The 25340-nt window shown below is 37.7% G+C and overlaps 2 protein-coding genes across 2 annotated transcripts; one reads left to right on the top strand and one right to left on the bottom strand.

The window, feature by feature from the left end:
• Positions 1-7771: 7771 nt before the first annotated feature.
• On the top strand, positions 7772-8233 carry LOC130962968 (uncharacterized). Its single transcript, XM_057889122.1, has one exon. It carries the CDS (start codon positions 7772-7774, stop codon positions 8231-8233), a length of 462 nt encoding a protein of 153 aa, XP_057745105.1.
• Positions 8234-14892: 6659 nt separating this feature from the next.
• LOC130962966 (uncharacterized) lies at positions 14893-17125 on the bottom strand. Its single transcript, XM_057889121.1, has 2 exons — positions 15749-17125; positions 14893-15237 (listed from the first exon to the last, which is right to left on the bottom strand). The coding sequence occupies exons 1-2, from the start codon at positions 17123-17125 to the stop codon at positions 14893-14895; spliced, it is 1722 nt and encodes a 573-aa protein (XP_057745104.1).
• Between the last annotated feature and the right edge of the window lie 8215 nt (positions 17126-25340).

The following is a 25340-nucleotide window of genomic DNA, read 5'->3' as shown; positions in this document are numbered from 1 at the left end:
CAAGTTGCTGATCATCTATCGAGACTGCCACAAGAAACAATTCAAGAAGCCTCACATCCAGTGAATGAAAGCTTTGCAGATGAACACCTCTTACAGATTCAACAAACCCCTTAGTTTGCAGACATTGCAACCTATAAGGTTAGAAGAAAGATTCCTAAGGAATTCACCAAGCAACAAGTGAAAAGCTACTTAATGAAGCAAAGAAATTCCTATGGGATGAACCATTCTTATTCAGAAAATGTTCAGATGGAATGATAAGGAAATGTGTTCCTGAAGGTGAGATGGGAAGCATATTGTGGCACTGTCATAGTTCAACTTATCGTGGACATTTTGGGCCAGAAAGAACAGCAGCCAAGATACTTCAAAGTGGATTTTATTGGCAACCATATTTAAGGATGCTAGAGAGTTTGTTCATCAGTACAATGAGTGCCAAAGGGGTGGGGGATTAACAAAAAGAAGTGAGATGCCTCAAAACTACATCCTGGAGGTAGAACTCTTTGATTTATGGGGCATTGATTTCATGGGTCCTTTTCCTCCTTCATATTCTTTCAAATACATACTTGTAGCAGTGGAATATGTCTTAAAGTGGGTAGAAGCTATAGCCACAACCACGTGTGATGCACAAGTTGTCCTTCAATTCCTAAAGAAGCACATATTCACTAGGTATGGAGTACCTAAGGGTCTGGTTAGTGACGGTGGCAGCCATTTCTGCAATAAATAGATGGAGAAACTACTCCACAAATATGGGTGATGCATAAAGTAGCCACACCATATCACCCACAGGCCAACGGCCAAGCAGAACTTGCAAATAAGGAGTTAAAGAGGATTTTGGAAAAGACTGTGGGAGTAACCAGGAAAGATTGGGCCAGAAAACTAGAAGATGCACTTTGCGCATACAGGACAGCATTCAAAACTCCTATTGGAAAGTCCCCTTTTCAGTTGTTATATGGAAAATCTTGTCACCTCCCTGTAGAGCTTAAACATAAAGCTTTTTGGGCCACTAAACTCCTCAACCTTGATTCTCAAGTAGCAGGGGAGGAGAGGCTACTACAACTAAATGAGTTGGATGAGTTTAGGCTAGAAGCTTATGAAAGTGCTAAGATATACAAGGAAAAAGCTAAGAGGTGGCATGATAAAAAGATCTCAAAGAAGGAGTTCAAACCAGGACAGCAAGTACTCTTATATAACTCCAGGCTTAAGGTTTTCCTTGGCAAGCTCAAATCCAAATGGACTGGTCCATACTTGGTGACAAAGGTTTTTACCTATGGAAGCCTTGAATTGCTAGATAAAGTAACAAAGAGTTATTTCACAGCAAATGGTCACAGGGCAAAGCATTACTTGGGAGGCCAATGGGACAAAGAAAAGGAGGTTCAGAATCTGAATTAAGCAAGAATGAAAAATGTTAAGCTAGTGACAATAAAGAAGCGCTTGTTGGGAGGCAACCTAACTTGAGGTAGTTTCCTTTTTCAACTATTTCAATAAAAAGGTTAATTAGTTTTATCTGTATTGTAAGAAGATAAGTTTGGTGTTGCACACCAAAATAATTTAAGGGAGAACGAAGGATGCTAAGTTTGGTGTTCCACCAAAAAAATCTCAATTAAAAAACACATTATCACTTTCTGTATAAATGGTTACTAGCTCCAAGCAATCAGATAAACTATTTAACCAATGTTTTCTAGCTTTAGCTTTATAACCTTTAACAAAGGCAAAAGGATTCACAAATGGTTAACTTGTTGCATCAAAAACATTCAAAAGCCACACTCAATTCATGCATACTAACCAATTGCTTAAGGGCTTGAGAAGCAAGCAACTTCTAAGGATTATGCAGGAAAACACTTAAAAAGAGAGCTGCATCATCATCCAAGGGATACAACAGAAGAAAAGATGAGAGACACTCCCAACAGGTTGTATTGAATACTTAATCCTTGCTGCTGTAAAGTGTTTTAATTTAGAGATTCCTATATGTCTTGCTAAAGTGTTCAATTAGGTGAAAATGTTTGCTAAGAAATGCTTGGATCTGCATAATTTTTGTCATTCATCATTAGCTTGAATTATGTTTTGTTTCCTTTCTACATAAATAAAAGAAAAATGTTTGAAATAGAAAGTGAATGTCCAATGTTGTAGAAGTTGGAATGAAAGTCAGTGGTGGTACCTGTTTGATTCAATTTTTAGCTCATAAAACAAAAAGCTGCATAATAACATGATTCTTTGAAGCGTGAGTTAGTTTGCTGCTATAAAATTTCTCAATTAATGAAATTCCCTTGAGAATGAAGCAAAATAAGAAGAAAAAAAAAGAAAGAGAAAAGCTAAAAATTGGCAAAGAAATAAACAATAAGGCTAGACACCAATAGCTTGGACCCTAGGACATATGCTTGTGGTGTTTTTGTACTGGGATATGCTTGGACAAGTAGGTTCTGAGGAGTATTTCAAAACTTGGCCATGGATCAACTGATCTGGGATTGCCAACTGAAAGTCCACTATCAAGAGCAACCTAGCTACAAAACACTTAGTGATCCAAAGAGATGCTGGGCATCAATGCTCCTAGGAAGACAATGTGAGCCATGTGTCTGTGGTGAAGAAATGTTGAGCAAAACTAAGCCAAAAGCTGCTGCAACATTTTTCACCAAGCCTTCATTAATAAATAAGCTTCCTAAGTAAAATAAAGAAGGAAAAGCTAGCAAGGTATCAAACAAAAGTAAGACAGTATAGCAACAACTCTAGTGAACCTTTGAAAAATCATTTCTTATCTGTCAGCAAGTAATAAATAAGTTACCATTGTCTGCATAAAACCCCATGAACCAAATTCACTTATCTGCTAAATAAGGATATGCATACTTCCATGTTTCATTTCATTTCTCTTACGTTTAGTGCTTGCTTGGGGACAAGCAAGGTTTAAGTTTGGTGTTGTGATGACAAGTCATCTTATGCTAGCTTTTCAAGCATTTTTCACTTGTTTCATTAGGTTTTATGCACTTTCTTGCATTATAAGTAAGTGATTTAGAGTGGATTTGCATGGTTTTGTTGAATCAATCAACTATCCTTTATTTGACACAAAATCATGAGGTTTAAGCTAGAATTAATTGATTTTTGAATGAATTATAAACCTTGTGAATTTGGTGATACTTTGATTGGTTGATTTGATTACTTATAGGTGAAGAAAACAAAGAAACAAGGAAAGCGTGGCCTAAGGAAGGAAAAAGCATGGCGCATCAAGAAAGCAAGGGAGCAGCGCTCTCTTATTGAGCACAGCGCTATCTAATTGAGCTCTAGCGATGGGCAAACAAAGCCAAGTACACAAAGGGCAAGGATGCTGCGTTGAAAGAGTTAACTGAGCGCTCAAAGGAACAAGGCAAAAAGCATAGTGCTCGGTTAACTTTGTTAACTTTATCGGGCTTCCACCAAAAGAAATGCAAGGTGCAATATTTGCTAATGAAACCTCCAAGTCTCAAACCAAGCACATGAGGAACCAAAGGAAGCACTACTTTGCATTGCTTCATGAAAGAAATTGGCAAAAGGAGCTAGCCAAGTTTCGAACCCACGATGGCTAGGAAGGAGCACTACACCTAATTCACAAGGAAATTGGGCAAAATGCATTCACTGGGATTCGAACAAGGGAGCTCCACCAAAAACAAAGGGATGTTGCGCTCCCTTACTTAATTGAGCGCTACCTTTCATTGTTTCAAAAAGAAATGGCTCCACAAATGCTTCCCTCAAGGCTCAAAGCTGGGGACCTTATTAGCAAGCAAAGGACGCTGCACTCACTTTCTTAACCGAGCGCTATGGAGCTGTGCCAAGGAAGGCTTGGTGCGCAACAAAATTGAAGGCCAAAGGCAATGGGTAGCGCTGCGCTCAATTAGTTAACCGAGCACTCTACTGAGAGCAGCACCCATGGTCCAAATTCAATTAAAATTCCATTTAAATTCAATTCTTCACCAAATTAAAAGGCCTACTCCAAATTCTGAAAATCCAAAAATAGGAAGTGTATAAATAGGAGTTAGTTTGATTTGTATAGGACTTTTTTTTTACTTTGACTTGGGAATTTTCTTTCATTTTTAGTTTTATTTTGGGAATTGGGAATTGGGATTGAGAGCTGAGTTCTCTTCTTCCTTGTTCTTACTTCTACATTTCTTGCTTTTTGTTTTTGAATTCTGAATTTGAGATTGAAGGAATTCTGTTTCAATCTTTGATCTGCAATTCATCTTTGTTTTCTTCTACATAATTCTAAGGATTGGGAACTGGATTTAGATTTCTGTCTTCATTTTCATTTCGTCTGCTACTTTTTCTATATGTTCTTGGGATTTGAATTGAGATTGAAGAGCTTCATTGATCCTAAGTTTGAGAATCATCTTTTACCTCTCTTCTCAATTGTTCCAAGAATTGAATCTGAGTTTTCATTTACTGTTTTCATCTTTCTTTCCGTCTGCAAATTGTTCTCTATTGGATCAAGGAAGAAATTGAGATCTAGACTTGTTTTCTAGTCTCTTTGATCCCCTGAGATCTTCAACTTCATTTTGCAATTAAGCTGAGTTTCATTTCTGTTTTGCTTCTTCAAGAAATTTTACTTTTCTGTTTGAGATCTGCTGCAACTTACTTTATTTGATTTTCTCTTGTTTAATTTTGCATCCCAGCTCCCGAAATTCCTTTTACTCTTCCTGCACTTTTACATTTCTTGCACTTTAAGCTTCAGCCATTTACATTTCTTGCAATATAAGTTTCTGTCAATTACATTACTTGCACTTTAAGCATCAGCTCTTTAATTCTTTTGCACTTTAATTTACTGTCAATTTCCCCTCTCCTATTTACTTTCATGCAATTTAGCTTCTGTTTATCACAATTCACTCATATCATCACTTGTTTGCTTAACTAAATCAACCATCTAACTAAAATTGCTCAATCCTTCAATCCCTGTGGAATCGACCTCACTTATGTGAGTAATTACTACTTGATGCGACCCGGTACACATGCCGGTGAGTTTTGTGTTGGATCGTTTTCCACACATCACCTGGCAGATGTCCTTTCCACGCGTACGCATAAGCCACGTACACGCGTCGCTATGAATTCTTCAAATCCTCATTTCTTCATGAATTCTTCATTTTGTATGCTTTTCTCTTCACTTCTTCCATCTAATCCTTATCCGATGAACCTGAAATCACTCAACAAACATATCAAGGCTTTGAGTGCTTTGAGTGGAACTAAAGTGAATTAAATTTAGCAAATTAAAGGGCCAAAAAGTATGTCTTTAACTCTTAAGCACAAATTAGGAGAATTTCACAAAACATGCTATTTCATTGAAAAATGTGAGATAAGTTGATAAAATCCCCTAAATTCAACACAAGATAAACCATAAAATTGGGGTTTATCATACTGCTATGCGCACGCACAGATCAGAATGCACTTCCCATCTCGTGCATACGCATCCTCTTGTGTGTACGTGATGCGTGAGCATCTTTCCTATCTTTCCTAGTGAATTTGCATCTAATTTGTTGAGTTTAATAAAGAATTAATTATCTTTTAGCCAATATGGATGCTTCTTCGAATCTTTTATATTCTGTTTATTTTAGGTAGCATTCGGCTGGAGTTGCTTGAGTTTCTGGAGCACAAGAATCAAAGGAGATGGCAGCGAGGAGCGACGCGTACGCATGACTGACGCATGCGTGTGATTTAAGATTTCCATGGCGACGCGTGCGCGTGATTGACACGTACGCGTGATTTGAAGATTTGCACAGCGACGCGTGCACGTGACTGACGCGTCCATGTGACTCGCGAAAAAGACCATCGACGCGTACGCGTGACTGACGCGTACGCTTGACATGCGCCACGTGCAGAAAATGCAGAAAAATGCTGGGGGCGATTTCTGGGCTGTTTTGACCCAGTTTTCAGCCCAAAAAACATAGATTATAAGCTACAGAATGGATAAAACATGTGGTCCTCACCCATCAACTGAAGACCTACTGATTATTCTGATTTAAATTCAAATCTTATTTTTAGGAAAAGATATTATTTTTAATTTTAGATAATTAGATTTTAAAATTAACTAGGATTAGTTATAAAAAGGGATTCCATTAGTTAACTTTTCATTCCATCAGATTGGAACTCATTACATTTTACCTGAATCCTTATTTTCTCTCTGAACCATGAGAAACTAAACCTCCACTGTTAAGGTTAGGAGCTCTGTCCATTTGTATGGATTGATTTTATTGCTTTTTCTATTTTAATTCATGTATGGATTTATAATTTAAGAATTGTTTTCGCTCTTCATCTTATGAATTTGGGTGGAACAGAAGTATGACCCTCTTTCTATTTGAGTTCTTGTATAACTTGGAAAAGCTCTTTACTTAAACAACAGCTTGAAAACATATTCTCCTAACTTTTAATTATCTGGATTTAACAGAATACGTGACATATAATCCTTTTATTTTTGGGTAATTAGAGTTTTGGTGGCATATAAACTGGAATTTGATCATCACCCTCTAATTGGAATTAATTGACCAAGGAATTGGCTGTTGGTGAATTTTAGAGGAGACTAGAAAGGTCTAAGGAATTAGGGTCTAGTCACATATAGTTTGCCATAAATTAAATCCTACATGATTGAAATAGTTAGTAAGAAAAGTTAATCCGGAAAAATAGAAAACTCTGAAGCCTTAACGTTTTCTCCAATATTTTATTTTCAACTTATTTACTTGCGTGCCTACCTTCTGATATTTCCAATTTAAACCTTTTGAATATCTCAAAACCCTTTTCTGCTTGCCTAACTAAGTAAATCATTTAACCATTGTTCCTTGATCCATCAATCATTGTGGGATCGACCCTCACTCACCTGAGGTATTACTTGATACGACCCAGTGCACTTGCCGGTTAGTATGTGGTTGTAAAATCACCACACCAGTACGCACGAACCTTATTCCCTGTTTTGTGTTGTGCACATGCACCATAGTGTGCAAGGACACACAAACCAGAAATTCTTGTTTTCTGCATAATCTCATAATTCAAATTTATCCCAAGGGAATACAGTAGGCAACAAGTGAAGAAGCTATTGACTAATGCAAGGTACTATATTTGGGATTAACCATATCTTTTTAAGAGGTGTTCAGATGGTATCATCCGGAGATGTGTCCCAGATGAAGAAACACAGTTGATTCTCTGGCACTGTCATGGTTCTGAGTATGGAGGCCACTTTGGTGGTGAAAGGACAGCTACAAAGGTCCTTCAGAGCGGGTTTTACTAGCCGAATCTTTTCAAAGACGCAAGAGCATTTGTGAAGCACTGTGATAGATGTGAAAAAGCAACGAATCTCCCTGCCAACCATAAAATGCCACAGCAGGGGATTCTTGAGGTTGAGTTGTTTGATGTGTGGGGTATTGATTTCATGGGACCCTTCCCACCCTCACATTCAAACAACTATATTCTAGTGGCGGTTGATTATGTGTCCAAGTGGGTAGAAGCTGTGACTTTTCCCACCAATGATGCCTAAGTGGTAATGAGCTTTCTTCAACGATATATCTTTAGCCGATTTGGTGTCCCAAGGACACTCATTAGTGATGGAGGAAGCCATTTCTGCAACAGACAGTTGGACTCTCTTCTACAGAGATATGGAGTCCGTCATAAGGTGGCAACCTCCTATCACCCTCAGACAAGTAGACAGGTTGAAGTTTCCAATAGGGAACATAAGAGGATTCTAGAGAAGACCGTCAGTGTTTCAAGAAAAGACTGGTCTAGGAAGCTTGATGATGCTCTCTAGGCATACCGGACAGCGTACAAGACTCCCATTGGAATGTCTCCTTATCAGTTGGTCTATAGAAAGGCTTGTCACTTGCCAGTTGAGTTGGAACATAAAGCTTACTGGGCAATCAAGTATCTGAATCTTGATTCAGAAGCTGTAGGAATTAAGCAAATGCTCCAATTAAATGAGCTTGATGAATTCAGATATCCAGCTTATGAGAATGCCAAGCTCTATAAGGAGAAGACCAAGTTATTACATGACAAGAAGAGTGCCATCAGAGTATTTGAGCCAGGACAGAGAGTGCTGCTGTATAATTCAAGGCTCAAATTCTTTCCCAGAAAGCTGAAATCTCGGTGGTCAGGACCGTTTGTGGTTACCAGAGCTTCACCATATGGTCATGTGGAAATACAGGAAGAGAACTCTGACAGGAAATTTACAGTGAATGGCCAGAGGTTGAAGCACTATCTTGGAGGCGAGATTGATCGCCAGAGGTCCACTCATCTGCTGAACTAGCAGAACTGACCGTCAAACTAGTGACGTTAAAGAAGCGCTTGTCGGGAGGCAACCCGATAATTTCGTATCCTTAGTTATTTTTCATAGTAGTAGTTTTCTTACTTATCTGATTTTTATTGAGTTCTTACTAATTTTCTAATCATGCAGCTATTTTAGAACAGGAACCGAAAAATAAGGAGAGGAGCACATGACGCACAAGCGTCGCTGATGCGTACGCGTCATATGCATGTGTGTGAAAAATAAAAATTGACAGAGAGTTGAGCGGGAATAGTGCTGGAAGCACAAGCCGCATCACGCGTACGTGTAACCCACGCGTGCGCGACATTTGCACTTTTCGCCTTCCACGTGTACGCGTCAGTGACGCGTACGCATACGCGTGACCTTGAAATTCGACATAAATATGTGTTTGGGCAGAGAGTTGTGCTGGTTTGGGGCAGGAAGTATGCTAGACGCACAGAATTGACCACGCGTTCGCGTCCATGACGTGTGCGCGTCATTTGCACAAATGTTCATCCACGCGTGCACGTGCATGACGCGCACGCGTCGTATGAAAATATTAGTGCCCAAGCCACGCGAACAGAGAGTTGTGCATGCGCGCGGCTGGCTTCGCGCGAATCGCACAAAACCAAGGGCACGTGTACGCGTGCCTGACGCTTACGCATCATTAAGAAAATTCCGCGACCCATGCATACGCGTGCTGCACGCGTACGCGTCACCTGTGCGCACAACTACACTAGTTCGCCGCCCAATTTTGATTTTCTTTCCCCCTCTCCCAATCTTAATTCTCTCTTGTTCTGTTATCCTTTTCTTTTTCTTTCATCATAATATTTGTCTCTTTCTATTTTCAGTTCTTCTTTTCTTGAGGATAAGCAAACATTTAAGATTGGTGTTGACGCTTCGCTTAACAGGTTTTTTGTTTATTCCTATGGCACCAAAAGGGAGGCGAATCATCTTCACTGAGGAGCACAACCTGAAGAATAAAGCGACCGCTAGGATAACTAAGGTGGTTGAGTTTCTTTCATTTTTTATTTTATTCCTCTCCTCTTTTTCTATGTTATGTTCCGGTTTTCTGCTATTTTGCTTTGTTTGTTGCATGATCCTTTATTAGTTAGAATCCTAGGACGAGTTTAGCTTTCTCTTAATTGCTTTAATTTTGAAAAGATGTCTCATATATTACTCATTGAGCTTGAATTCAAATAAAAAATACAGAAGTGATGTATTGCATGAGAAATTGAGTTAATTTTAAGAGTAGTCTTATTTACTTAAATGTGGTGGTATTAATTGTAATTCTGAATGCATAACATGAACAGTGCATAATTAAATTTGAATCAAAGAATGTTGATGTACAAGGAATAAGAATTTAGAGAATTATTATGATTTCCCTGAAATTAATGAAAGTTTAATCCTTGAAGCAAAAGAAACAGCAAAAGAAAAATAAAAGCAAGGTCCAAGACTCTGAGCATCAATGACTAAGGAGGTCAGACATGATTAAAAGCTCAAAGAGTTGTTTTTCTAGTCACATGCTTGTGGTGTTTCTGTGTCAAGTAATCCTTGAGACAAAACATTTAGAGTCGAGATCAATTGCAGAGTACGCCAAAGGCTTTGAGCACCACTGTCTGGGGATAATAAATTTAAAAAAATAAAATAAAATAAAATAAATACTTAGAACTTAAAAGAATTCCCCAGTTAAGTGCTTGTGGTGTTTCTGTGTCAAGTAAAACTTGAGACAAAACATTTAAAGTCACGGCTAGGCTCAAGGTGCAAAGCACCAAAGAAAAATTGTTGTGTTCAAGGATTAAATTGAGTTACAAAAGATCAGAGAATTCATAATATTATCCGGATTCTAATTCCATATGACAGTAACATTCTTCTGATTCAAAGGAGAGTGAGATGCCAAAACTATTCAGGATTACAGTTGTAAACCCCGCTATAAGAAGAGACATGAGTTTAATCAAACTCTCATTCTCATGCAAATTCACACCCTAAGTCTATATTAGTTTTGGTTGCTTGAGGACAAGCAACAGTTCAAGTTTGGTGTTGTGATGCGTGAGCATCTTTCCTATCTTTTCCTAGTGAATTTGCATCTAATTAGTTGAGTTTAAAAAAAATTAATTATCTTTTAGCCAATATGGATGCTACTTTGAGTCTTTTGCAATTCTGTTTATTTTAGGTAGCATTCGGCTGGATTTGATAAAGTTTCTGCAGCACAAGAATCAAAGGAGATGGCAGCGAGGAGTGACACGTACGCGTGACTGACGCATGCGCATGATTTGGGCTTTCCATGGCAACACATGCGCGTGACTGACGCCAACGCGTGATTTGAAGATTTGCACAGCGACGCGTGCGCGTCATCGACGCATCCGCGTGACTCACGAAAAAGACCATCGATGCATACGCGTGACTGACGCGTACGCGTGACATGTGCCACGTGCAAAAAACGCAGAAAAATGTTGGGGGCAATTTCTGGGCTGTTTTGACCCAGTTTTCAGCCCAGAAAATGCAGATTGGAAGCTGCAAAATGGACAAAATGGTCCGCAGCCATCAACTGAAGACATGCTGATTATTCTGATTTAAATTCAAATCTTATTTTTAGGAAAAGATATTATTTTTAATTTTAGAAAATTAGATTTTAAAATTAATTAGGATTAGTTATAAAAAGGGATTCCTTTAGTTAACTTTTTATTCCATCATATTGAAACTCAGTACATTTACCTGAATCCTTATTTTCTCTCTGAACCATGAGCAACTAAACCTCCACTGTTAAGGTTAGGAGCTCTGTCTATTTGTATGGATTGATTTTATTGCTTTTTCTATTTTAATTCATGTATGGATTTATAATTTAAGAATTGTTTTCGCTCTTCATCTTATGAATTTTGGTGGAACGGAAGTATGACCCTCTTTCTATTTGAGTTCTTGTATAACTTGGAAAAGCTCTTTACTTGAACAATAGCTTGAAAACATATTCTCCTAAATTTTAATTATTTGGATTTAACAGGATACGTGACATATAATCCTTTTATTTTTGGGTAATTAGAGTTTTGGTGGCATATAAACTGGAATTTGATCATCACCCTCTAATTGAAATTAATTGACCAAGGAATTGGCTGTTGATGAATTTTAGAGGAGACTAGAAAGGTCTAAGGAATTAGGGTCTAGTCACATATAGTTTGCCATAAATTAAATCCTACATGATTGAAATAGTTAGTAAGTTAATCCGGAAAAATAGATAACTCTCAAGCCTTAACTTTTTCTCCAATATTTTATTTTCAACTTATTTACTTGCGTGCTTGCCTTCTGATATTTCCAATTTAAACCTTTTGAATATCTCAAAACCCTTTTCTACTTGCCTAACTAAGTAAATCATTTAACCATTGTTGCTTGATCCATCAATCCTCGTAGGATCGACCCTCACTCACCTGAGGTATTACTTGGTACGACCCGGTACACTTGCTGGTTAGTCGGTGGTTGTAAAATCACCGCACCAGTACGCACGAGCCTTATTCCCCATTTTGTGCTGTGCACATTCACCATAGTGTGCGTGGACACGCATACCAGAAATTCTTGTTTTCTGCATAATCTCATAATTCAAATTTTTATACCAGTCTTCATTTGTTCATATCTTTCTCTATAAAATTTCGATTTCTTCCATTCTTAAACCATTTTAAAGATCTTTTAACTAGCGTTGATTTAAGATAAATTTCGTACAAATCCAAGTTTCCAGCACTAAGTTATGGCGCGCCAAAATTGGTTAAAATTTTGCTTTTACCAATTATTTCATCAATTTGTTAACTTTCACCAAAATTTAGTTCACATTTATTTTCAAATTATTCTAAAACCACTCATATGCATTTCAACACTCATTCCTCACCTTATATCCATTCCATACCAAATCAAGTAAATTCCAACATGCTCATTCGGTTTTCATTAGTTTTCTTTCGATAATCACATTAGAATTCAATCATACAACAAAAACATCATTATTCCAATCATCAATTCAATCATGGCAATCCATCATGTGGCTTACCATATAGGGGATATCTAACCCTATCTCGGCCTTTGGCCCAATTTCACACCAATCAATATATTAATAATCATACCACAACATTCATTTATAACTTTACATCCATATAATTATACATAGCTCACCAAACACACAATTTACACAATCAACTATATCACAATGCATCATCAGAATTTCCATTCAATGCTAACCTAGGTTTTTATATAGTCTTACACAATGCCTATCCAAAATCGAGACCCGTACCTTCATTGACGATGGTCTTGACCTCGAAAACCCTTCTCTGGTAAAATTCAAATGTCCACCGGTTCAAGCTCCACCAATTTCACACCCAAATGATTCTGTATCAATTCTACACTAAAATTCATTAGGCTAAATCCGCTTCACCCCAAAATCAATCCAAAGAAACTCTATTCCATCTAATCACAAGATTTTACATAATTCATACTAAGTTCATAACTCAAACTTGGGGATAACAAAGAGAAAATATTCTCTTAACTTATTGCTCGTAGTCTTTGATCAAAATCCCGTTAGAACTCAAGATTGAGCCTCCTCTAAACATAAAAAATTCGAATCTTTCTCAACACACAAACCAAAATGTGAAATTGAAAGAGAAAAGGGGAATTGGGCTAGAATTTCAAGTTCCTTACCCCAATAGTTACATAGAATCGAAGAGCACGACAAGTGCGATGCATGGCTGCAAAAGGGTCATCGATCGAAGCTACAGATTAAATGTTATAAGCAATAGTAGGTGATGATAAATATTATTTTAGGGTACAGTTCACTCTCTTCTTCTCTTCTTCGTGGAACTCAATGGAGAAAGAGGGGTTGGGTGCTGAATTTGCTAAATAATGGGAGTTATGTATGTGGGCTTGGGCCCAACATGGCTTGGTTCAATCGTTTTAGCCCGTTGGCTCAATTTTGGACCAAAACCTTTAAGATTAATGTTTTAATTCGTATTCTAAATATTTTTATTTTTTCAATTATAAAATTTTAAATTTTAAACTCTTTTTGCTCATAATTAATTTATTAGTTAATTATTCATTATTTAATAGAATTTTACACTATTGATTAATCTAATTTTAAAATATATTTATGAGTGATTGTTATTATTCTTAGTATTATTGCTGCTAATGGTGGTAAGGGTGAAATTTTCAGATGAGATTGGGGTTGGCCTGTGAAGTGTGTTGGTCGTAGATGGGACTGTGAAGTGTAAGAGATGGTGGGGACAACGGTGATGATAGGTAACGATGGTGGTGGATGGTGGTGAAGGAGTGGCAATGGCAGTAGGTGGTAGTGATGATAACGGTGGAAAGAAAAAAAAGTGAAAAGTGAAGATGATGATGATGATAATGATAAACATTAGAGATAGAACTAGAAAAAATTAATTAATCATTGACTATCAAGAAATTAACAAGAAGAAAATATTGAAATTTATCAAAATCTTAAGAACAAAATTGAAACAAACTAAACATTAAGAGTATTTTTTAAAAAATTTTTAAAATGTTAGGAACATAAAATATACTTTATCCTTTTTCTTTAATTTGGACCGTTAGATTTATTAACCAAAATTTGAATGCTTCTATCTATCTATCTATTTATAATATATAAAAGCTGATACCAACTCTTTCCACAATGAGTTTAATCCATCTTTTCTTTGCTAATGATGCAACATCAGCAATTCTAATGACTTGGCAAAAGATGAAAATCAATCAATCACTATTTAGTAAAATGCTTTAAAAAATTAAAACAGAAAACTCTTATCTATTATTATTCAATTGAAACATCAAGTACTAATTAAATGCAATAAACATACATTAAAAGTGTCATAATAATAATAATTATTATAAAAAATTTCAGTTACAAATATTCAAATTTTACAACTTATGCATATTAAAACTCTTATTACTCTTCATTTCTTAATCTCTCATACTAATTGTCAAAAATTTCTTAAATTTAATATAACATTTTTATATGTTTTTCATTCTCATTCAATTTTATTTTTTTAATTATTTACAAACAAAAAAACTGCAAGAAAAGACAGTGTAGCCATTAATGCAAATCAAAAAATGAAAAAAATGAAAATGCAGTTTTGTGTAACTATAATATAAATAACCTGTCTTTTTAAAAATAAATAAATTCAAAATTTCTTTATAATATGTTCTCTAAAATATTTTTAATCCGCGCATTGCGCGGGTCTCACTCTAGTTAGATTTATTAGAACATCAAATGCTCCAAATTTCCATGAAATATTTTACGCGCGTTCACCAAATTGATGTGCCTTTTACATTTATAAAAAAGGAATATTAGAAGGTTATCAGAATTCATTAATTTTGTCCATCAATGTTTAAAAATATGGGCTAAAGTATATTATTAGATTATTAAACTAAATAGATTGATAGTTAAAAATAATGGCCAAACAATAAATTGTGATGTCTTTCTATTTCTCTTTATAAAATGTGATATCTCTATTGGGGTGAGTCCTCTATATTGTTTACAATAGTTGAAAAATTAAACGTGTCTGTTCGATAATATATACAAGGTATACAAGGTATTTTTAACAAAATCTATAAGTTCTACAAAATATCATTCCCATATACCATCATTGATGAATTGTAAGCTTTCTAGTGCATCAACGAACCTATTTTGCTTGTGACTTTTGTTCTTGTACCCTTGCGATCCTCTTCTTTTCTATATTGTTCATTTTTTCGTCAAAAGTAGTCAATTTGTAATCTGGAGGAATTGCAAATAGGTCTTGGCTATCATCTATCATACTACTTGGTTCAACAAAAGAAGATGACCGTGAGGGGGCTTTAATCCACTGAAACCACGACGATGATGAGGATTGTGTCAATGAAGGGTTATTATCTTCATCGGCACTAGTAGGACTTGATGGTGCTGATTCAAACTCATCTTTATTTTGTAATTCTTCAAACTTTGTAAATGTAACCAGTACTCTAACTGTGGAAATCACAGGGATGGAGACCTGCATTTGCCATGATAATCATTTTTATTGTAACACAAAAGGAGAAAAGGCCTAATGTAACCATGAGAATAACACAAAATTTAATGCATGACAAAGACAAAAAATTCTGTTTTCCCAAATTATAAATCTTATGCATTTACAAAGTTTACTTCCCACAATATTTGTATAATTACTGCTATAGTGCTATGTTTGGTTTTCCATAAAAATAGGGGGGAACTATATGGATGAGTTTTATGTGTAAAATTTACATATCAAGTTTTTTTAGTAAAGTGTACAAGATCAACAAGAATTTTATTATTAGATGACAAAATAATAGTTTGTTTAAAGATTTGCATGATTGATTAAGCTTAATATGAGACACGAATTTCTCCCCAGCGTGTAAGAAATCATGGAATACAAAGTGGAAAGCAATAGGTAAATAGAAATCGCACATGAAAGATTTTAAAGCTCAATGTTGTGCCAATAAGTTTTAGATATTTTGTAAATATTCAAAGAAGATGCACACACACACCTTAACCGGAAAAGTATCTTTAGGAAGTTTTGTTGTGAGGACTTCCCGCACACGACGAATTGCTTTAACTTTTTCGGACAAAATGTCAAGCAACGGGAACAATTCTTCAATTTTCAGTGGATAATTTTGTGAAAGCCACAGAGAAGGGTTCATTCCTTTCTTAAAAACTTCATCACTCCCATTACCATTACCAACACTACTTCCACCAGAACTAGCATTTGTTTTATTCCCCTTTTCTTTATGCCCTCCACTACGCCCTTTCTTTTCTTTTTTTCCATGACCTTTATGACCGTTATTCTCTTCTGTTGAATTCAGTGCAACTTCCAATTGCTTTCTCTCTTCAGGTGTCAAAACCTCATCCAGCTCCTTGTTGCTCTGTTCCTTATTACATTGTCTAGAAGCTAGCTCGATGTCGGGTGGAGCTCCTGGAATGCTTTTGGATTTCACACTTAGAATGACATTCTGCATGTCATAGACCTTCGCCTTCCATGACCCGACCGATTCCTTCCTCTCCTTTCGCCTCCACGTCAGCTGCGGAACAAGAACAGCCTGGCTCACATCTATTGCAACACTCACGACTTTGTTGTCTCTGTACTTTCTAGCCAGAACTTGTCGAATCTCTCTATCACTTGGTTTCGAAGGCCCAGGGAGCTTAGAAGTAACAATCAATTCCTTCTTCTTGTGGGAAAGAACACACAGCGATCCGGGGACTCTCTTTCCATCTTCTGAACCATCGCCAAGAAAAAGAATGCTTTGATCAGACCGCTTGATTTTCAAGCCGTCGAAACCGGCCAATGTCATATCTGCCCTCATATTAGCACCCTTTTTCCAAATCTTGTAAGTATCCGAAGGCGCAATCTTTGAGATAAAAGGTATGACAGAACTCTCAAAATGGAACGTAATCTCCATATAGAAGTCCCTCATCCTTCTTAGAGTCCCTGCATAACGAGGCAACCTCCTATGCCATTTCTCATCCAAATCATTCCAAGAATTTTTTATCATAGACATTGCTATCTTGTCTCTTTTGTTGATTATGGCTTCTCTAAGAGCACTCCACCCTTGCTTGTTCTTCAAGTAAACGTTGGCGCCGGCAGCCATCAGCATCTCTGTGGCCACCAAGTCACCGAGCTTTGCAGCAACGTGGAGAGGGGTGTCCCCGTTCTCTACATTGCGCCCATTCACCACCGCGGCAATAATATCGGCCTTCTCTTCCTCTTTTCGTGAAGCCTCCTCGCTCCGAATCTCATACGGATTACTAAGTTTTGGAAGACCTGCAAGTATCTCCTTGAGTGTAGTATAATCCTTCGTTATGATGGCCTTGTGCACAACACTATTTCTATTATCTGCAACAGATATTGAGGCACCATTGCTTGCCATGCCTCAACACTATTCGGGGAGGTACGATATTTGAATCCCAAGATAATCAATCATCAAATGTAGAAACACCAAACTTGATAATTAACAACTTGATATTTAAAAGAAAAAAATTTATTAATGTAAATAAAAAAATCATTAATCAGAACTACAATCGATAAAACCAAGCATTTAATGAGGTATAACTTTTCTGGAGAGGAAACTTGAGAAAAGAAACATTCAAGAAAAAAGAATGTGAAGAGGGGAGAGTTCAAGGAGAAAATTGGGGGGAAACATTTACTTATAATGGAGATACTATAATGGGAACTAAAAGTGAGGCACACAAAGATACTTGATTTTGATTGCTAAAAGTTTAAAATTAGAGACGTTTATTATGGAGGCATCAATAGAAACGAGGTAGACGAGCAGGACTTCAATTCGATCTCATTTAAGAAAAAAAAAATGAACTTATTTTTATACCAAAGAGGATTTTTCTTTCCCGACGGGGCAAACAATAATAATGACCCTTATGAACCAGCATGTTATTTTATCTAAATAAAAAATAGGTTATATATATAATATATTCTAATATAATTATATAAGGTAAATTGGGAGCATTTATCCATTTAATCTTCATTAGGTACTTCGTTGTTAGTGCAAACAAGACCATTTATCTATTCTAATGCATAAAAAAAAATCAAATTAATGTTATAGTAAGTGAATGATATATAAATTTTTAAGTTTATAAGAATATAGACAAAATATCTATTTATATAATTACATTTATACTATCATAAAAAATAGTATTTATATAATTAATCTAACCTCAATCTCATAATTTCTAAGCACTAAGTTAATTAACTATATAAAAAATATATTATAAAAAACGTTAATTCATATAAAAGGTCAAAATTTTTATATAGCATGCACATGTCTTATTTGTTGATCAAATTTTGTTCCATGTAAATCTATTATCTATTGTTTGTTATTGTTCCGGTTCAGTCCACTAAAAAGCCGGGTCCGATTATGACCCACCGATCCGAGCCAAGAGATGACCTGCATGTCACCTTCCATTCCACAAAGAATCTGGACAACTAGCGGAAGCTTCTAGAAAGATGGATTTAACCATAAAGAACCCATCTGGATACAAAGTATAAAAAGGGAGAGACCAACCCTTCTCCGGAAGTACGTCACTATTCTTACCCTAATTAACCGTCTTTGTATGGACATTAACTTAAGCTTCGGGGTGTCCTTGCTGGTGGCCCCATCCGCCGTCCAACTGACGTCACAACCAGGCTCCACCATCAAAGTTCGTGCTCAGGTCCCGACTCCCTTTCGCACCTGCTACGTTACCATCTCAACCCGACCCGTCAAGAACCCGAGCAGACGAATGGACAAGTCAAGTAATTGATAGTGGCCATCGACTATTACACAAAATGGGTAGAAGCAGAACCACTAGCCAGCATTTCATCAGCAAACTGTCGAAAGCTTTTATGGAGACAAGTAATCTCGAGGTTTAGAATCCCGGAGATGGTGATCTCGGATAACAGAACGTAATTTGCAGACAAGAAGTTTGGAGAATTCTTGTTTGGGCTGGGGATCAAGCAAAAGTTCTCCTCAGTAGAGCACCCCCAGAAAAACAGATAGGTAGAAGCAGCAAACAAGATAATCCTCAAGGGACTGAAAAAGCGGCTTGATTAGAAGAAGGGGTCCTAGGAAAACGAGTTAGCGTCGGTCTTATGGTCTTACAGAACAACGCGGCAGTTCTCCACCGGAAAAACGCCATTCCGGTTTACCTACGGAGTTGACGTGGTCATTCTTGTGGAGATCGGGGAGCCAAGCCTGAGGCTTCTCCTCAGCGGTGGCATAGAAACAGTCAAGAAGGATTTAATCGATGAGACAAGAGAGATAGCCATCCTGACGGAAACCGCACTAAAACAGAGGATATCTTTACCATAAAATAGAAAAGTACTCAGCATGAACTTCGAAGAAGGTGATCTAGTGTTGCGGCACAACGACATTGGGCTACTGACTCTAGGAGAAGGTAAGTTGGCGATTAATTGGGAAGGCCCGTACAGAATTAGAGAAGTTCTCGAAAAGAGCGCTTACAAGTTAGAGCGGCTGGATGGAAGCGACGTCCCGAGGCCGTGGAACGTAGCGAATCTGAAGAGGTTCTACTCTTGAGAAGCGATTTACCGGTCTTTTCTTTCCATACATTGTCATATTTTATTCTACAGTTCCTACTCTAAATATATTGTTTCCTTTACCTTTTTATTTCAATTATCATCTTCTTGTTAATTTACCTCTCCCATGGTTAAAAGCATTCATGAGTGAAGCATGTATAATTTGGCTTATCTATCAAAAATTGTTGAAGAGGCACGGGGTCACAGTAAGGGGTTCTGGCGAGATCTACTATTAGCTCTGACATTACTGGCTTGAAACGGTCACTGCTCTAACGGCAACCCGAGACTGATCACCCTATAAGCCAAAACTGACCACCAATGAGTATCCCACGAAGAGCGACTCACGATTTAAAAGCCAAGCAAGGAAACGCCAAGTAAAATAACCAACATTCCATGAGCGAAAATGGTTTAAAGAAATAAAAGGGCACTGCTTTGGCCCGACAGACACTCGTCTATACAACAAACATCACGATGACAAATGATTAAAGAAAATGTTTTCCAGGTACAAAATAAGGCGACATTCCGGCCCGATAAAATGAAAAAGAAATTAAAAATGTTCAGAATACATAGGCACCATATTGGCCCAACCAAAAGCAGATATACATTCGGCAATACAGGCAAAAATACAAATTTACTTTCTCGAGATATCGATTATCTTGCCATCCTTGATGGTCTTGAAGGCTCCAATCGCCGAAGTATCAAAATCGGAGGACAATAACTTGATATGTGCCTTGATCGCCTCCTCGGTACCTCCGATAGCCTCACGAGCATTTTTTGACAGTTTCTTTATTCTTTTTCTTGAGATGGCCGACCTCAACCTTAACAGCACCGGCCGACGCAACGGCAGTAGCAAATTCCTTCTCCAAGTCGGCTACCTTGGTCTCCGCCGCATTCGCCCGACTTAGAGTGGCACTAAGTTGGCTCTCCAAGTTTAGCTCCCGGTTCGAAAGGTGAGTGATAAACCACTATTTCATGGTTTATCATGTAATTGGGTGGTTTTATCAAGTCTTTACCCACTTATTCATACGAACTGCATGATATTACAATCCCTTCTTAAGTTTGTTCTATGATTGAAAACTTGCTTCCTAAAGATCTTTAATTTGTGTATTTCAATTCTCCTTTATACCATTCGATGCCATGATCCGTGTGTTAAGTGTTTTGGGCTTTACAGGCCAGGAATGGCTTAGAGAATGGAGAGGAAGCTTGCAAAAATGGAAGGAACACAAGAAACTAAGGAGATGACCAGCGAGCATCGCGAAATGGAGGAAATCGCAGCGACGCGTACGCGTACCAGACGCGTACGCGCGGATTGGAGTCTGCACGAATGACGCGCACGCGTGGATGACGCGGATGCGCGACAAGGAAAATCGCTGAATGACGCGCACGCGTGACCAACGTGTACGTGTGACTTGCGCAATCTGCAGAAATAACAGAAAACACTGGGGGCGATTTTGGGCCGCGTTTTGACCCAGTTTTCGGCCCAGAAACACAGAATAAAGACAGGAAACATACAGAGACTCAACACAACATCAACACATTCTCATTAGGATAGTTTTAGAATTTTAGATCTGAATCTAGAGAGGAACTAATCTTCCTCTTGGTTCTCTTTACATTCATAGTTTATTGCTTTTTGCTTTGGATATTGAAGAGTCATCACCTCCGTTGAAAATACTATTCTAGTTTGTTTCCTTACTTGCTCTTTTATTTATTCCATATTCCTAATTCTTGTTTAAAGTGATAATTGGTATATTTTCGTGGATTGTTGATACAGAGGATTACTTTTATTTTTAATTAATTTTCAATCTCTATTTTATTTAATTTATTATGTTTTCTTCTTATATTTTTTTGAGTATTATATTTATGTCAATGGAGTAGATTCTCTACTTGACATGGGGGTTGATTAAGAGGAGACACTTGAGTTGGAAGGCTTAAGTGAAGGTTAAACTGGAAGTTGTTGGCTAGTTCTGTATTTACTAACCCTAGACCTTCCCAAGGGAAAGGACTAGGATTTGTGAATAAGAGTTAGCTCAATCACTTGACTTTCCCTTATTTAGTAAGGGTTAACTAAGTGAAAACAACAACCTTTTTAATACTACACCTAAGAGATCCCAACAAGGATAGAACTTCTAATTGATCATTCCCCCAGTCAAGGCCTTCCTTTACAAAGAATATTAATAATCATCCTTAGTTTTTTTATTTCTTTAATTTACGACTATTTAATTGCTCATCATTCAACTCAACTCTCTTAAAAACCCCTGATTAATAAATTAGCATTCTCTCTGCAACTCGTTGGGAGACGACCTGGGACTCATATTCCCAGTATTTTTATTTCTAAAATTTTGTGACAACTCTTTTAAATTGATACGCAGAATCTTCATTGGTTAAGAGCTATACTTGCAACGCTATTTTCTCTATAAACTTTTAATCGGTGATTTTTACACCACGTCAGTGAGCCACCGCCTCGTCGACAACCTTCAGTTTTTTCTTGGACTCCTCCAATTTAATCCTCGTGGTCTCCACTTCATATTTTATCTCACCAATGTCCTTCAAAGCTACCCGTTATTTACCATCTAAGACATGGCAATGGGCCAGCACGAGTTCTGCTTTCCTCGCAATGGTAGCGGCACTAAGCATGCAGCGATAAGTCCATTTGGCCTGGGAAGCCAGGTCCCCGCCTTGGAAGAAATCCTCTTGCCCAGCAGGAGTTGAGAATCGATAAAGCTCCTGGTATCAAAGTTTCCTTCCATCACGCTGAGCATCCCTTCAGGGCTGGACGTGGCTTTTCTCTTCAAAGAATTTTCAACGATATTCACCTCGGGACCAGAATCTACCAATACTTTGTCACCCACACCTGTCGCACTAGGTTGGGGCTGCACCTCAGCAGCAGGGGAGGAGGGCGTGCCCGCGGAAGGAGGCTCTGAACTATCGTTGATGTTCCAGGAAGAAATTGGGCCATCAAGTCGATAAAACCAACCTTCCCGGCAGCCATGGAAACTAAAACAAGAAAGTAAAAGCAATTATTACTAAAGATATTGTGCAAAGAATACAAGTCGAAAGAGAAAGAGACGATGAAAATAGCGAAACCAAACCAAACTCACATACGTGACTGACGAACTGATTTCTATCGGCAAAGAAATTCACAAGAATAATCACGTTGTAAGTATAGCTTCTAAACCAACAGAGAATCCTTTTGTGCAAAAGTTTTGGTTGTCACAAGTAACAAACCCCTAATAAAATTGATAACCGAAGTATTCAAACCTCGGGTCGTCTTCTCAAGGAATTGCAGGAAGGTGTTCTTAATATTGGTTAGGGAAAAAGTATCTTTTGGGGGTTTTTAAATAGGTTGAACAAGAAAAGTAAATTTCAAGAAATTAAGTTAATAACTAATAAAGCTCTTGGCAAGGTATAAGAAATTGAAGTTCTATCCTAGTTATCCTTATCAGGTGTGATGAGAATTGGACTCTGCTCCCACTTTAGTTATCCCTTAATAAATAAAGGAAAGTCAAGCAGACTAATTAATTTGATCCTGACCTAGTCAACTCCTATGGGAAGACTAGAGTTATTGGAGTACAAATTAATCAGCAAAGAATTCCAATTTCAATCAACAGCTAAGTTTGATAACTCAAGTGTTACTAATTACTCAACCAAGGCCAAAGGGTGTGAAAAGCTAAATTAAAGTCATAAATATGAATTACCTCAAATTGCATAAATAAGAGAAATCAAGTCTGACATAAGGGTTCATAAATTAAAGTAATAGAATAAATAAAAGTAGAAAATAAATTAAAGGAACATTGAACCTGTGATGAAGAGAAGTATTCTGAACATAATAGAAATCCTAAATCCTAATCCTAAGAGAGGAGAGAACCTCTCTCTCTAAAAACTACATCTAAAAACCTAAAATTGTGAATTTGTATCTATTGCTATTGATGAATGGATGGACTCCCCACTTTATAGCCTCTAATCTGTGCTTCTAGAATTGGATCTGGGCCAAAAGAAGGTTTAGAAATTGCTAAGAGCGATTTCTGCAATTTCTTCACGTGGCGTCTGTCACGCGTACGCGTGGGTCAAGCGTACGCGTGGGTCACGCGTTCATGTCATCTGGAGTTTTTCACTTCCGCGCGTCCGCGTCAGTCACGCATCTGCGTCAATTGCGTTCTGCTCAAGGCATGCGTTCGCGTCATCCATGCGTGCACGTCGTTGGTGTTTTGCGCTAAGCACGCGTCTGCTTCGTCCTTGCGTTCGCGTCGCTGCTTTTTCTTCAAAACTCCATTTTTGTGTTTTCCTTCCAGTTTTGTATGTCTCCTTTTTGTCCTCTAAGTCATTCCTGCCCTATGAAATCTGAAAACACTTAACACACGAATCACGGCATCGAATGGTAATAAAGGATAATTAAATTTAATATTTTTAAAGCATAGGAAACATATTTTCACATATATCATAAAATGAGGAAGGAATAGTAAAACCATGCAATTTACATGAATAAGTGGGTGAAGATTTGATAAAAACACTCAATTTAAGCACAAGATGACTCAAAAAATAGGGGTTTATCAGTGACTCCTACCGGTCTCACGATCACCCATCAATTAGAGAATAGTTTAACAGCAGCATCAAACATGAAAGAACAACATATGAACAGCATCATCATCATAGTAAATTCAGAATTGTGAATTAACAAGAACAGCGCAATTATCAGGTCTAAATCCACTAACCACATCCTAGCTACCTGGTGCGCGAAATTGTGAACTATACTTTTTCACAACTCTCATAATCCCTGGTAATGGCTCCGAAAACTTGGTCGGGCGCTCAATACCATGGCATTACACAACTTCGCACAACTAACCAGCAAGTGCACTGGGTCGTCCAAGTAATAAACCTTACGTGAGTAAGGGTCGATCCCACGGAGATTGTTAGTATTGAAGCAAGCTATGGTCATCTTGTAAATCTTAGTCAGGCAAACTCAGATATATATGGTGATGAACGAAAATAACATAAAAGATAAAGATAGTGATACTTATGTAATTCATTGGTAGGAACTTCAGATAAGCGCATGAAGATGCCTTCCCTTCCGTCTCTCTGCTTTCCTACTGTCTTCATCCAACCCTTCTTACTCTTTTCCATGGCAAGCTCGTATAGGGTCTCACTGTTGTCAGCAGCTACCTCCCATCCGCGCAGTGAAAGCTAATGCTCAATACTCTGTCACAGTACGGCCAATCACCGGTTTGGTTCCCTCCCCTACCGGAATAGAATAACTCTTTTGCGTCTGTCACTAACGCCCAGTAGGTTACAGGTTTGAAGCACGTCACAGTCATTCAGTCATTGAATCCTACTCAGAACACCACAGACAAGGTTAGACCTTCCGGATTCTCTTGAATGCTGCCATCAGTTCTTGCCTATACCACGAAGACTCTGATCTCACAGAATGGCTGGCTCGTTTGTCAGGCGAGCACTCGGTTGTCAGGCGATCAACCATGCATCGTGCAATCAGGAATCCAAGAGATATTCACTAAGCCTCAGATGCTTGTAGAACAAGAATGGTTGTCAGTCACCTTGTTCATGGGTGAGAATGGTGATGGGCGTCAATCATCACCTTCATCATGTTGAAGAACAAGTGATATCTTGGATAAAGAACAAGCGGAATTTGAATGGAAGAACAATAGTAATTGCATTAATACTCGAGGTACAGCAGAGCTCCACACCTTAATCTATGGTGTGTAGAAACTCCACCGTTGAAAATACATAAGCACAGGGTCTAGGCATGGCCGAATGGCCAGCCTCCCAATGATCTAAGAACTAAAATGTTCAAAGATGATCTAGAGATCTAAAAGTGATCCAAAGATTTCTATACAATAGTAAAAGGTCCTACTTATAAGAAACTAGTAGCCTAGGGTGTACAGAAATGAGTAAATGACATAAAAATCCTCTTCCGGGCCCACTTGGTGTGTGCTTGGGCTGAGCAATGAAGCAATTTCGTGTAGAGACTCTTCTTGGAGTTAAACGCCAGCTTTGGTGCCAGTTTGGGCGTTTAACTCCCATTTAGGTGCCAGTTCCGGCGTTTA

The sequence above is a fragment of the Arachis stenosperma genome, chromosome 2 (assembly GCF_014773155.1).
Source record: "Arachis stenosperma cultivar V10309 chromosome 2, arast.V10309.gnm1.PFL2, whole genome shotgun sequence".
Lineage (NCBI taxonomy): Eukaryota > Viridiplantae > Streptophyta > Magnoliopsida > Fabales > Fabaceae > Arachis > Arachis stenosperma.
This window is presented reverse-complemented; position numbering and strand designations above follow the sequence as displayed.